Genomic DNA, 13,840 nt, shown 5'->3' with positions numbered 1-13,840 from the left:
CTGCTGACTATAGCTACTTACCGAGCCACGAGGAACCTGCGACATGCTTCAATCAATTTGCACCGCATGAACAACCAACCGAATAGTCTAATAAGATAATAGTTGAGTTTGATGAGATGCAGTCCGCACGGGCCATCCGGAAAAGCCGACCCGGAAGGTTGATAGCCGGATCACCTTTCCAACAAATGGTACGATTGCCATTGGTGATTTAGTTCCCTACCTGCCAGGTGAAAAACGGACAGAGTGCACATAGGCGAGATGAGGGTTGGAGACTGGAAGTTTATAGCTGACTCATGAATCAGCAGTAACTAAAGATGTGTTACAGGCTCACTGCCACTGACCCAGTCTGCAGCCCCGAGTCAGTCTTCAAAATGAGGCGCCCGTCGGGACGGGGGCGGACGGTTCCTGTTTTTATACTTCTTTCAGACTAGTTTCCATTCTCGAAGGCAGCAAATTTCCCCTTCAAGCAAGGCGCCTGTCAGGGTAAGTTTTTATGCAGGCGCATTATCACTCGACTGGGCGTACTATTGAACCACTGCATTGATGAGGAAATTACTGCTGCAGTGCCCTGTATGCCAGATGTAGTCTACCGCGTACCTCTCAGAACATACTCTACTCATACTCATACAATTGCATACTTGGTCTATTGAGTCGTCCCCTCTCTCCTCCCGTGCTTCCCGCCCCAATCCCTATCAACTAATCAAAACACCCATTTTTCCCTCGCCAAATTAGAGTTGCGTCTCCCCTGGATTGGCTTCTTCTCCGATCTTTCTCTTCTTCAGTTCCCACTCTCTCTTTTCCTTTTCCTAAGTTCTTCCTTCTCCATCCCTTTCCATTCCTTCAAACCCCCCCCCCCTCCCTCCTCCTCCCTTTGCCAATTGTTGGAGAGCATCCTTCGCTTGCTCAGTTCATTATCCAACATGGCCAGTCTCAATGGGAGTTTCGCCTCCCCGTCCGCGGACGCCGTGATCTCCCCCAAACTTTTCGAGCCCTCCGGCCTTGTCGCCACTGTCCTTGAGGGTTTCACCGTATGGAAGGCTTTGTTGACTCTGTTCATCGCTGCCGTGATCTATGATCAGTGTATGTTTTGTCCCGTTGCACTTTCGCGTTCCTATCTGGAGTGCGCCAAGGTGGCTAACAGTCAGAACAGTCCGATACCTCTGGCTCAAGGGCTCGATTGTCGGCCCAGCATGGAAGCTGCCTTTCATGGGACCTTTCCTCCAGTCCGTTAACCCGAAGTTCCATGAATACAAGGCCAAATGGGACAGCGGCGCGCTGAGCTGTGTTTCCGTCTTTCACAAGTAAGTTTCACGGGCTTTTGCTGCACATCTCACGACTTACATGGACTGGGAATCTGACTGGTTTGTCTTCAGGTTCGTCGTCATTGCTTCCACCCGTGATATGTCCCGCAAGATCTTCAATTCTCCTACGTTTGTCAAGCCCTGTGTCGTCGACATTGCGCATAAGCTCCTTGGTGCAGACAATTGGGTGTTCTTAGATGGCAAAGATCACGTCGAGTTCCGGAAGGGTCTCAATGGCCTTTTCACCCGCCAGGCCCTTTCCTACTACCTTCCCCGCATGGAGGAGGTCTACAATGACTACTATGCTCGTTTCCTCCGGATCTCCAAGGAGAACAACTTCACTCCCACTCCCTGGATGCCTGAGTTTCGTGAATTGATGTGCGCTGTTTCCTGCCGTACTTTTGTTGGCCACTACATCACCGAAGAGGCCATCAAGAAGATTGCCGATGACTACTACCTGATTACCGCTGCGCTTGAGCTTGTCAACTTCCCCGTCATTCTGCCCTACTCCAAGGCCTGGTATGGCAAGAAGGCCGCCGACATGGTTCTGGTTGAGTTCTCGAACTGCGCCGCTAAGAGCAAGGCTCGTATGGCTGCTGGTGGAGACATCACTTGCATCATGGACGCGTGGGTCAAGGCTCAGCAGGATTCCGCCAAGTATCGCGAGAAGATTGCCCAGGGTATCGCTGTGGACTCGACCGAGAAGCCGCCTCAACTCCTCCGTGATTTCACCGACTATGAAATCGCCCAGACCGTGTTCACTTTCCTTTTCGCTTCCCAGGACGCCACCAGCGCCGCCAGTACTTGGCTGTTCCAGATCATGGCCGACCGCCCCGATGTGCTCGACAAGGTTCGCGAGGAGAATCTGCGGGTCCGCAACGGCGACATCCACGCTCCGTTGACCATGGAACTGATGGATAACCTGCCCTACACTCGCGCTGTTGTTAAGGAGACTCTGCGTTACCGTCCTCCCGTCATCATGGTTCCTTACTTGGTCAAGAAGGATTTCCCCATCACTGAGAACGTCACTGTTTCCAAGGGCTCCATGATTATCCCCTCTGTCTGGCCCGCCTGCCACGATGAGGAGGCCTACCCCAACGCCGACTCCTTCGATCCTGATCGCTGGATCACCGGTACCGCTGAGCAGCAGACGAAGAACTGGCTTGTCTTTGGCACTGGTCCCCATTACTGCCTGGGCCAGACTTATGCTCAGCTGAACCTAATGGCCATGATCGGTAAGGCCAGCATGGAGATGGACTGGGAGCACACCCCTACTCCCGAGTCTGAGGAGATCAAGGTGTTTGCCACTATCTTCCCTAAGGTATGTATCCTAACTTGCTTCAATTTATTTCACTTTGCTGACCTATTTCAGGATGACTGCCTCCTCTCTTTCCGTCCTCGTCCTTGAGCAGTTATCGACTCGCTTCAAAGACGGGACGCTTGATGCTTTGGATTTCCCACCTGCCAGACACATTGAAAGGTGGATGGAAAGCACTCGTGTCCAGCATGTGTTGCGTTGCATCCTATCCTGGTGATATGGCTGCAGGCAATCTTCTTCTTCGAACCACCTTTTTCTGTTCCTTTCTCGACCTTGTAACTACTTACCGCATTGCCCGCCTTTTTTCTTTCTTCTCTTATCATTTCGGAGGGTCAAGGGTGATCACATTTGCTGTTTTGATGTGTCCAGCGTGGCCGAAGAGACAAGGCGCCTGGAGGTATATGATTTTGCAACGAACCATGTGACTCGTCCGCTTCAGTGAATCGTGAAGCATTGAAGTGACACGTCATTCTTAGATTACGCTACCTAGAACTAATAATAATGCGAGACTCGATTGTTGGGATTCTTGAAATAGAGAGTAGTGTACAGTGACCACAACTGACCAGAATTGACTACAATGACACAACTTCGAATGGTTGATCGGCAATATCAAATTCACAAATCTTCGTGTAGAGAATCAGCAGTATGTCACAAGAGGCAGGCGGTGAACTGCGGACCTGACATCACCCGCGGCGCCGCAATCATTCCGAGTGCTTATCACAATCACCATCCACCTTCTCTTGACCTTCTAGGTTCAAAGCATCTTACGACACAAGCAACAGACACAGACACAGCCACAATGTCCTCACTCCTCCCCATCCAGCGCCGCTCCGCCGCGCTCCTCACTCGCGCCGTCAAGCAAGCCCCCAACGCCCGGCGCTCCATCCTTACCGGCGCAACCCGCCAACTCCCAACCCGGCCCTGCAGCAGCACTATACTCCGACTCGTCCCTCAATCTCCATCCCAGCCTCAATATCAACCCCAATCCCGGCATCAGCAGCAGCAGCAGCTCCGACGCAACAGCACCAACTCCCCGGGACAAGGATTCAAACAATGGGGCTTTGAAGAGGTACGTACCGCACAGCACCCTTAACTATATCATCGACCCTCCCCCCCTCAACTCCAGACACCAACCCAACACAACGAACCAACATCCAATACTCCAATCCAAACAAGTACCTCCCTACCTTTAAATCCACCTTACCCCCCCTACTTCCTCTTTGAAAAATTTGGAAAAGAAACTAACCCCCTCTCGCAAAGATAACAACCGCCCTCCCAACCACAAACCCCTCCTCGCCCCAAAAACCCCTCATCCTAATCGACGTCCGCGAACCCGCCGAACTCACCGCCACGGGGGTCATCCCGACGGCCGTCAACGTCCCGCTCGCCTCCCAGCCGGACGCCCTCTTCCTGACGCCCGAGGAGTTCGAGACGCGGTTCGGGTTCCCCAAGCCGGGTGTGGAGGAGGGGTCCTTGGCCGTGACGGACACTGCCGGCGCGGCGGCGCCGGAGATCGTGTTCTACTGCAAGGCCGGGGTGCGTGCGCGGGCGGCGGCGCAGTTGGCCGTGCAGGCGGGGTACGATGCGGCGCGGGTTGGGGTGTATGAGGGGAGTTGGTTGGATTGGGCGGATCGCGGGGGGAAGGTGGAGAGGTGGGAGCGGGATGATTAGTTTCTTTCTTTCTTTTTGGGGGGTAAAAAGGTTTGGGGAGAGGGGCGAGGGGTAGGGAACTTGGAAGAATGAGAATTGTGGGGTGTTTGGGGGTGGCGGTGGATGTATATACTTTTGAATGTTCTTGGATGGATGGTGTCGGATATTATCTATGTACCTCATTGGAAACATTTCAGATGAGCACTCTTCTCTTATGTAGACTATACGGCGACAATTGCCCAAAATGTTTTAAGTTACAGTACTTTGAACCTCGTGATAGAAAGAACTCAATTCGAACTAGATCCATAGCTATTCATTAACAAGGAGATAAAGCAATCGACCACGGCTAGCTTTTTTCCAACATCAAAGGTCTCATGTACAGGCATCTTCTTGCTTTTTATTGGTGATAAGAAAAAAGTCGTAGTCATTCCTCGTTTCAAGGCCTTCTGCCTCTTCTTCTCACCTCCCAATATCCAATGTTCCATCCTTCACTCATCCCTAGGTAGGTGACCATTTATCGTGCGTTCGAAATATCCCTCAAGGAAATTGTGGGCTAAGCAACAGTAGGAACAGCAAGCAAAAACACGATATGATGATTCACAGCACGTGAAGGCAGAGAGAGCTTCCTAAGCCACAGCCAGGACCGGTGACTATGGCTCGTCGAATCTGGACCCTTAACCGACTCGGCTCTGAGAAGTCCCAGGGTTGACTAGATAAGCTGTGAAGGCGCTCATGGAATGTCAAAGACAGGCTTGAGCTTCTTGACAAGACCCCACTCTTCCATCGTCACGTCTGAACGATAGAACTCCTTCAGAGTGTCGATACTGGCACGAGAGATTTGGGAGTACAGGGTATCCGACTCTTCCAGCTGACGACCGTACATGGGCTGGTTGGCACCCTCGATCTTGACGGCAACGGAAGGTTGACCCTTCTTGCAGATAGGGATGGCCTTGTGGTCACGCTCAATGGAGGAACTAAGTGAAGATTAGTCACCGAAAACACAGACTTCAAAAAGAACATAGAAACTTACACTCGGCCAAGGTTGATAATCTCCTTCGCGCCGGTCTCGGGGTTGGTCTTCACCGCAGCGATAGGGGTGTGCAGACGCAGACTTCCCTCAACCACATCGATACCAATGACGATGGGATCCTTCTTGTTGAACACGGCCACGGTCTTGAGCACGCAGGGGAAGACAGCAAGCATCTTGCTCTCTTCCTTTCTCTTCTCCTGCAGCTCGGCCATGTGCTTGGTGAAGTCATCGAACAGATGGTAGATGATATCGGCCGTGAAGATCTTGACTCCAACTTCTTCGGCGTACGCAGCCGCGTCCTTGTCCACCTTGACGTCGAAGCACAGCATGACAGCATACTCCCTAGCCTTGTCCAACATCGTTCCGGCCATCATGACATCACGCTTGTAGACAGGACCAATGGAAATGTTGGCGACCGGAATCTTGGAAACACGCAAGAACTCAAGCAGGGCCTCCAAGGAACCAAGGGTGGAGGCTTGAACGCTGACACCACGCTGGTCTCTGGAAACCTTGCTGAGCAGGTTCTCGAGATCAGACATGACCTCGTCTTCAATGTCCTCCTCGTCGTCATCGGGTCCAACGACCATCAGACGAGAACCAGCAATGGCCTGCTCAAGATCGTTGGCAGCAATCTTGACACCCAGAGCAGCCTTGACCTCCTTGTTGTGAACATACTGCGACTTAAGACGCAATTCCTTGAGCGGCGCAGGCGTCAACAATGCTCGAATATTCGTTGAGATAGGACCGTTGAGACCGCATAGCACAATCCGATCACCCTCACGAAGGATACCGTTAGACAGGACAACGTCGATAGTGGTACCAAGACCCTCAATGACCTTGACTTCGAGAACGGTACACTCGACCTCGGACAGGTACATCAGGGAGTTAGTCATACGCTCCTGGGACAAAGTAGTCAACAGCTTCAGCATGTCGGGAATACCTTCACCGGTGTGAGCGGAGGTGGGGACCAGAGAGACGTTACGGGCCATCGACTTGTTCTCGCTGAACAACTCGGCGTTGAAACCCTGCTCAGCGAAGAGCAGCTTGGTGCGCTCCAGACGAGAACGGAACTCGTTCTGGACACCCTTGCTCTGCATAGCCAAACTCTCCTGGAAACCATTGTTGTCGATCTTCTTCCAGCCGTACAGACGATCGATCTTGTTCAGGGCGACGATGAAAGGAGTGCGACGGTCACGGAGCAATCTCATGGACTCGAGAGTCTGAGGCTCGAGACCGTGCATGATATCGACGACCAGGATGGCAATGTTACAGAGCGAAGAACCACGGGAACGCAAGTTGGAGAAAGACTCGTGACCGGGGGTATCGATGACCAACAGACCGGGGATCTTGAACTCGAAATTGCCGTCCTGGTTGACGACCTGGGTCTTTTGGCGCAGGGCATCGACGGGGAAGTAAGTGGCACCAATCTGCTGGGTAATACCACCAGCTTCACCCTCCTGAACGTTCGTCTGACGAATCTTATCCAGCAACTTGGTCTTACCGGTATCGACGTGTCCGAGAATACAGCAAATGGGAGAACGAAGGTTGTCCTTAGAACGAGCGGCGAGGGCTTCCTCGTGCTGCTTCTTCCGGCGTTCGGCAGCCTCTGCTTTGCGCTGAGCAATGGCCTTCTGGGCCGCAGACTGCTCATCCTCCGAATCCTCTTCGTCGGAAGACTCATCGGAATCGTCGCTGTCCTCCTCTTCCTTCTTAGCAGAGGCAGGAGCGGCCTTCTCAGCACCGTTCGTAGCAGGCTTCTCCTCTTCCTCATCGGAAGGTGCGTCCCAGCTGTCCTTCACGTCGTCCTCTTCGGCGGCCTTCTCCCAATCCTCAACATCACTCTCCTCATCGCCACCCTTGGCGGCTGCGGCGGCCTTGGCTTCAGCCTTAGCCTTCTCCTCCTCCTCCTTTCTGCGGCGCTCCTCCTCGGCTTCACGCTGAGCCTTAGCACGGGCAGCAGCAGCTTCCAAGTCATCCTCCTGCTTCTTGGGGCCGCGCTTCTTGCGGTTATCGTAGACGGGCTTCTTCCTCTCCGCACCGCCTTCCTCAAGACCGGCAACCTTGCCGACACCAGCCGCAAGCATCTGCTGCATACGGCGCTCGTTACGCTCCTTGGCTTCCTTCTGAGCCTTGGTGAGAAGCTTTCCTTCTTTGCGGAGCTGCTCCTTCTTCTCCTTCTCCTTCTCCTTCTTCCGTTGACGGGCCTCATCCTTCTTCTTTTCTTCTTCTTCCTCGAGGCGGCGCTTTTCCTCCTCAGCAGCGGCCTCCTCAGCCGCCAAACGCTCGGCCTCCTCCTGTTGCTTCCGTAGAGCCTCCTGCTGCTTCTGGATGGCAAGCAAGTGTGCGGGGATCTTCTTCTTCTTACCGCCAGTCGCAGGCTCGGGAGCAGCAACAGGGGCAGCGGCCTCCTCCTTCACAGGCTCAGCCTTAGTAGGTTGAGCCTTGGTCTCAGCGGGGGTAGTAGTCTTCTTCTTGGCAGCCTATAAATGAAAAGGAAATCAAGAAAGTGTCAGACTCAAGTGCATCCATCACAAAGAAAAACAAGCTCGAGAACACATCTCGCGCCGCCGCAACAGCAAAGCCGTATAGACATACCTGTTCCTTCTTACGCTGCTTCTCTCTCTCCTTCTTCTCCCTCTCCTTCTCCTTCTTCGACTTCACACGGATTTCACCATCATCACCAGCATCCTTGGGCGCCGGGGCGGCGGCGGCAGCGGCGGCGGCAGCCTTCTTGTTGGGCTTGGCCTTTCCGGAGAAGACGTCATCCTCATCATCGAAGCCACCTTCCTCCGGCTGCTTGCTGGCGAAGTCGTTGGCCGCGTCGTTGGTCTCCTGGGCGGCATCCTCGCCCTCGACGAAGTCGTTGACGGGCTTGCCCTTCTTGCCCTTCTTGGCCTTGTTCTTGCGGAGGGCGGCGAGCAGACCACCGCCCATGCCATTGTCCTCCTCAGCGGGAGCGGCGGCAGCGTCCTCAGCAGGAGGAGAGGCGGCGGTGGGAGCCGACTCGCCCAGATCGGCCTCCCAGTCCTCTTCCTGTCTCTTGTTTCCCTTCTTCTTGGGTGCCATATTGAAAGGTTATGTAGGGAGGGTTACGTTGAAAATGAACCTGGTAAGGAGAACAGACGTCAGTAAGAAAGTCAAATCCGACCGGTTTGCTCGCCCGGAAGAGTCTGATGGAGGTGTGCGCGCACGAGCAATCCAGCCAGCTACCTGTTGTCCGGCCCGCAACCTGCGGCAGTCGGGATGGCAAAAATGAAGAGCAAATGACGGGTGGCGAGTGCAGCCTCGGAAGATCCAGAGACACGAGCAGGGGAAACCGACGAGAATGAATGGCAGGGAAGAAGACGTACCTTTTCCCACCTCTCAAGTGGATTGTGATAAGGTCGGTCCAAGGCTGGAGACACGATGGAGCGGGAAGGACTTTTGGGGTAATTAAGAATTTTGGGCCCGGCGGTGGTGGGGATCGGCTTATGCGATATGCGAGCCCGTCCTGTCCTTTGTTGCGGGTGGCGTCCGCCAGTTGGTCCCGTTTCTGCAAGGTTCACTTCACTAGTTAACACTACCCAACTACATTAAACTGAAGAAAAGTATTATAACAATAAAATCGGTATCATGATGCTCTATCTAGCGAAGACACATGGTCCGAATCTAAAACTCGACCTGAAGGATCCGTCGTAACCACACTATCGCCGAATCTACCGGAGAGCTAGTCTCTCCAAGAACATCTCGCGTTAGCTCCGAGAATCGCTCAAAGATCATGTCCGCCGAATTGTGCGCTTGTCCAGAACAAGGATCGTCGGAATGCAGCATACGAAAGAGGTCCTGAGTACCCCGCGTCAACAGGCGACTCAAACAATCACCGTCAATGTGCATCTGAGACGGATGGTTGCCGGCCAGATTGGTTGGATTGCGTTGTCTCTGTCTTCGTAGCGTGAAGGGACATATGAGGGGATCCCTGATGCATAGATTTTGTAGCAGGCGAAGGAGACGCCATTCTTTTTCATTGATCGGCAAGAGCCGATAGACAGTACCATTCATAGCAGTACCGTAGATCACTGGAGACTGAGACGATAATGGGGACTTTCTAGCCCCTGCGCCGAGTCTTATGACAGATGAGGGAAGGTGTGCCTCACACAAGGCTGAAGGCATCATGGTATCGCGCTCATTGACCCCGTCCTCAGTCAGGAGACTGACCCGACCGCCTCTGCTGGACGTCACGATGAGATTTGAATTGCCATCTAGATGGATGTGGGAGAGACCATCGTGCTTCTGGCGGTCTTGCGCACGAAGAGTCAACTTATCCTCGCCAGCCTTGAGGATCATGAGGGATTCCCTTGATGTTGTAAGGTACAGATGAGGCTCACGCGCCGTCATGAGAACCGCAGGCGAGTGGACTTTGTATCTTGCTGTCCGAACACCTTGGCTTTGAGAAAGCTTGGGTTCTAGCGGTACGATCATATGGCCTGTCGAAACCATCAAGGTGAAATCACCGTATGGAACGATGGAGAAAACCGGGCCTTCGAACTTATGGATATGCTTCACATTGCATTCGATCCGCGACGGATCAGTTGGATCACGGTATGCTTGAAGAAAAATGACCCTGCCACGGTCCTGCTGGTTCTTGCGTGACGTACCAATGACGATAAAATGGTATTCTTCATCACCTTTCCTGGGCGTCCACTCTAGAATGCAGCTGATTTTCTCGCCAGCTACTCCTTGTGGTCTCCAAGGACGGCTGCTCTCGTCAATGGGAGATTCCAAAGTGTTGGCCATGGAATGCTGCGAATCTGGGTCTACAAACTCTATGTATGGCCGAGTATAGCGTCGGATGGGGTCTGTATCCGTATCATATTCGGTCTGGTTATATGCAACCACCAGACTCCTCAAATGGCGCGAATATGTGAGTTTGCTAGCACTTCCTGGTAGGTCAATCCTTCTTGGAACAGCTTTCGCTTTCTGATCGAGAGTACAGATCATTAGCTGTCCCTCAGCGACGCAGAAGAGAGTGTCGAAAAGATCCTCTGCGCCTGGACCCCCTACGGCAGCTATACAAAAACTGTTGACTGTGTTCGGATGATAGGCAGGCTAGCATCTTGATTAGTAATTCGTATCTCTCAAGGGCAGTACAAAACTCACGTTGTTCTGGTCAGTAACCCAAACTCTTCGGGTCGTATAGTTAGTTGTCACAGAATCTTGGGTGCATGATATTTGCCAGAATCCGTGCCCACAAGTTAGTAGGGCGATGTCGCCCCTGCTTTGCACCTTCACCGAAGTGTGTCCTAGTCGTTGCGGTTCCAGTTGCTTGAATGCTGTCATAATAAGAAGTGAGCATGGAATGATCAATGTGACGCGTGTGAGTGCGTACCGTCAGGAGACAGACCAATCTCGCTGTCTATTATCAGTTCGAAAGGGATCAGATTTCCACTTCGAAGGCCGCACAGCATGGTGTACTTAGCAGATGATCTGTCGTTTATCGGCTTGATAAGTGCAAGGCTGTCGATGGCTTTCGAGATATCATCAGAGCCCTCAATCGTAATGGTTGTTTCGGACACGAAAGAAACTGTATCTGTTACGCGGTATACCAGAACCTTTCCATTGCCCGTGCCTATGAACACATGTGTGCAAAAGCCCAGTGTCTCAATAGACATACATACAGGGTCATAGCGGATAGGCAGGGCAGGGCCAATATCTTGTAACTGGGCTTGGCCGCCGCTCGAATCGAGTCTCTTGAGGTGAAGGTGCACATCATGTGAAGTCCGGACTGCAGCAGCAACAAGCAACGAGGATCCATTGACAGCAGCCACTGCAATGTGATGCTCAGGACCATATTCGTGGCGATAACTGGACCACAATTCGGAAGTTGCACCAATATGAATCGCCTTGTCCGTCACTTGAATGATGGCTCCTGTGTCAGTGCACCCGGCGGCAAGAGTCTGTGTGCCATAGTCGAGGCCTGAGTCTTTTTCATCAATAGCAGATATCTCCTCCACAAAATCAGCTGCCAGATATAAAAGCATTGAAGAAACTGGATCAGAAGTCAATATGAAGATGCCTCCATTCATACCGTCTGACATGATCCATATGTCCGTTGTACTCATTAGTTCTTCTAGAGAAACAACTAGACCGCTCTGTGCCTCAATTCCATGGCGAAGCTCAACCACAGCCCCGCGCGCGTAGGAAGAAGCCGAGCAAACAAAGAAGCGATCACCGGAAACCCCTGAATTCGAGGCGATGTCATCCCCAATGATGGCAGAGTCTGTGACTGGCGTCCAGTTCATGAAACGTTGAACACACCTTGGATGATCCCTGGCCTTCTGAACAAAAAGTCCACCATCTCCTGTCGTGCCGGCTGCAAGAAGTAGATCACCGCCCTCATATCCGATATCCAAGATATCAAACGCAGCGTCAACATCGCAGCAAAGCTGTCCTAGATGAGTTTGATTCTCCACTTCGCCCTCATTGCCCACACTCAAATAGAACACCCTGCCGTCCTCCCGGCACAGATAAATGTCGTCGTGCTTTTGGTTGTATAACCAATTGCGTAGAGGCCTTGCCCATCTGGTCCAAAGCGGTTGTCGCTGAGACGCACGATCAGGAACTGGAAGCGGGTATCTAGTTGGTTGCCTTTGGGGATCGAGTTTGTTCTGATATACGGCCATCGATGTTGTGGTAACGAGAATGAATGATGACGTCTTGGTCAAGGGGATGAGCATGGTAGGTAGCCTGTCCTCAAGCGGCAGCACTTTTCTTGTCACTTTTGGGGCTGCTTGTCGTAGCGACTCATAAGCGTTCCATTCATAACAGACAGCATACGTGACCTGATCCTGGGCGATGAGTAGAAGTAAGATGATCTTATCTCCATCCTCATTTGTAGGATATAAGAACTCCATAGAGATGATATCGCCGTCGACACGAAAGAAGCGTTCCTAGATATATCACCAAGGCGATCAGTGGCCACAAATTGTTTCTGATGAACGTCATGCGCATACCTCTGCTATTGGGTCCAGTTTGTTTTGTGCCATCTGTGATTGAAGGACAGCAGGCTCCTTAAGGACGAAGACTCCAAAGTAGTCCGAAGAAGCACTGACTGCAACAACTCGAGATCTGCCAAAACTCTCAGTCTATTGAGCATCTTGCTGGTCGGAATACTCACCTCGGCTCCACAGCAATGTTTCGACCGAACCTTTCGAAGGCACTGACATCATTTGGCAATGGTCGATGGTGGTATATGAATTGTTCGCCAGCATTCCAGTAGTACAGGAACGTGAGCTCTCTTGAAGCGAGACTAAGTACCAGAATCTGAGGCGGCAAGTCCTTGTGCGTGGCTGCGTCTGCTGACATGGTGGATCTACTATCGCTCAACTTCATTTGTGCCTCCCAAGGTAATTCCGTGCTCACATTGATGACTTTGGCCGCCATGATATACGCATCAAAATCATTCTTGTTTGTGACTTCCTCAAGATGCACACCGGACACTGCTTCCTTGATCTGAAGACATCTCTCGCCGACGAACACGACATCGTTCTGATGCTTCCCTCTAAGACGCGCAGGTAGAATCCACTGTATGATCGGGCTTGGCACTAGAGTATGCGAGAGTAATCCCACTCTAGCTTGGGATTTTGCATAGATGTCATCTGCTTCGATATCCATTGGTTCTCCACCCAGGGCATTTTCAGATTGATTTCCAGCTAGACCTGGATCTATCCTCGGTTGCGCCATGGGGTCTGTAAGAAAGGCCCGCAGCAACGGATGATCAGATAACAAGCGCCGCAGAAGTACTGTCTGGCAAGAGTAGCTAGGCGGTTGAAAATGGCGTGGCGTGGCGTAAATTGAGCAAGCTTTGCGAATGGCCTCAAGAGTCTGTCGGGTTCAGATTCCTCCTTTACGAAAACGAAGGAGACTTCCAGAATTGATGACACTACGGCTTGTGCGGTCCTGCCTTAACCATGCTCAATACAGTCCAGGAACCACATGCCACTTTGAAACTGAGTAGAGCAAAAACCGAATACTGAGTGGACAGCGAGCGCGAGGATTCTCCGCAAATGTAGCTGGAAGAAGCGATCTGCAGAACCATAAATAGCCGTCATGCAAAGGAGGAATAATATGTTCTAACTAATTCGTGAGCTGATTCTGAAACAGATCAACCCCTGTTCTTTGTGGGGGGAGGGGAAGAAAACCTACGATGCAAGGGTCTGCAAACACCGCTTGCTGCGCGCTGATAATAGAAACGATATCAGCGTCTCATAATATTATTGAGTGTCGCCCAAGCTGTAATCCCGTGATCCGGACAATCTCAGTGTGTCTGGAGATTTAAGGAATCCGTCAGCCTCACGGTTTTGGCTGCAGTTGCTAACCGCGAAATCCCAGCACGGGCAGATTGTGGGAGAATCGACTAGCGGGTAAGTATGTTTAGTTCTGGTAGGTATGATGCCATAGGCCGCTCGCTACCTCCAAACTTGTAGCTGTGCTTTCAGGCACGCATGGTGAAGGAGTGCGCTCAGTCTCCTGGCCAGATCAGGGCTATAACTGACAGATTCGGGA

General features: G+C 52.1%; 4 protein-coding genes across 4 annotated transcripts; 2 read left to right on the top strand and 2 right to left on the bottom strand.

Annotated features, from left to right (window-relative positions):
• The first annotated feature begins 844 nt into the window (after window positions 1–844).
• Window positions 845–3,141, top strand: erg5 (C-22 sterol desaturase erg5). Its single transcript, XM_025633470.1, has 4 exons — window positions 845–1,080; window positions 1,151–1,301; window positions 1,374–2,622; window positions 2,674–3,141. The coding sequence occupies exons 1-4, from the start codon at window positions 921–923 to the stop codon at window positions 2,707–2,709; spliced, it is 1,596 nt and encodes a 531-aa protein (XP_025490126.1). The 5' UTR covers window positions 845–920; the 3' UTR covers window positions 2,710–3,141.
• A 207-nt stretch (window positions 3,142–3,348) lies between these two features.
• Window positions 3,349–4,310, top strand: BO82DRAFT_355921 (rhodanese-like domain-containing protein; the record flags this gene model as incomplete). The annotated part of the gene is made up of 2 exons (XM_025635579.1): window positions 3,349–3,688; window positions 3,880–4,310. Coding segments are annotated over exons 1-2 (677 nt in total), but the record flags the coding sequence as incomplete, so codon positions are not given.
• Window positions 4,311–4,999: 689 nt separating this feature from the next.
• Window positions 5,000–8,596, bottom strand: BO82DRAFT_339226 (putative mitochondrial translation initiation factor IF-2; the record flags this gene model as incomplete). The annotated part of the gene is made up of 3 exons (XM_025633469.1): window positions 7,895–8,596; window positions 5,300–7,779; window positions 5,000–5,243 (listed from the first exon to the last, which is right to left on the bottom strand). Exons 1-3 carry the CDS (start codon window positions 8,363–8,365, stop codon window positions 5,000–5,002), a joined length of 3,195 nt encoding a protein of 1,064 aa, XP_025490124.1. The 5' UTR covers window positions 8,366–8,596.
• Window positions 8,597–8,891: 295 nt separating this feature from the next.
• Window positions 8,892–13,113, bottom strand: thtA. The gene is made up of 5 exons (XM_025640900.1): window positions 12,453–13,113; window positions 12,289–12,403; window positions 10,665–12,225; window positions 10,436–10,608; window positions 8,892–10,384 (listed from the first exon to the last, which is right to left on the bottom strand). The coding sequence occupies exons 1-5, from the start codon at window positions 13,016–13,018 to the stop codon at window positions 8,948–8,950; spliced, it is 3,852 nt and encodes a 1,283-aa protein (XP_025490123.1). The 5' UTR covers window positions 13,019–13,113; the 3' UTR covers window positions 8,892–8,947.
• Window positions 13,114–13,840: the final 727 nt, after the last annotated feature.

Source organism: Aspergillus uvarum (assembly GCF_003184745.1).
Source record: "Aspergillus uvarum CBS 121591 unplaced genomic scaffold BO82scaffold_41, whole genome shotgun sequence".
In the NCBI taxonomy this organism is placed as follows: domain Eukaryota; kingdom Fungi; phylum Ascomycota; class Eurotiomycetes; order Eurotiales; family Aspergillaceae; genus Aspergillus; species Aspergillus uvarum.
The sequence above is the reverse complement of the archived record's forward strand: the minus strand, read 5'-3'. Positions and strand labels throughout refer to the sequence as shown.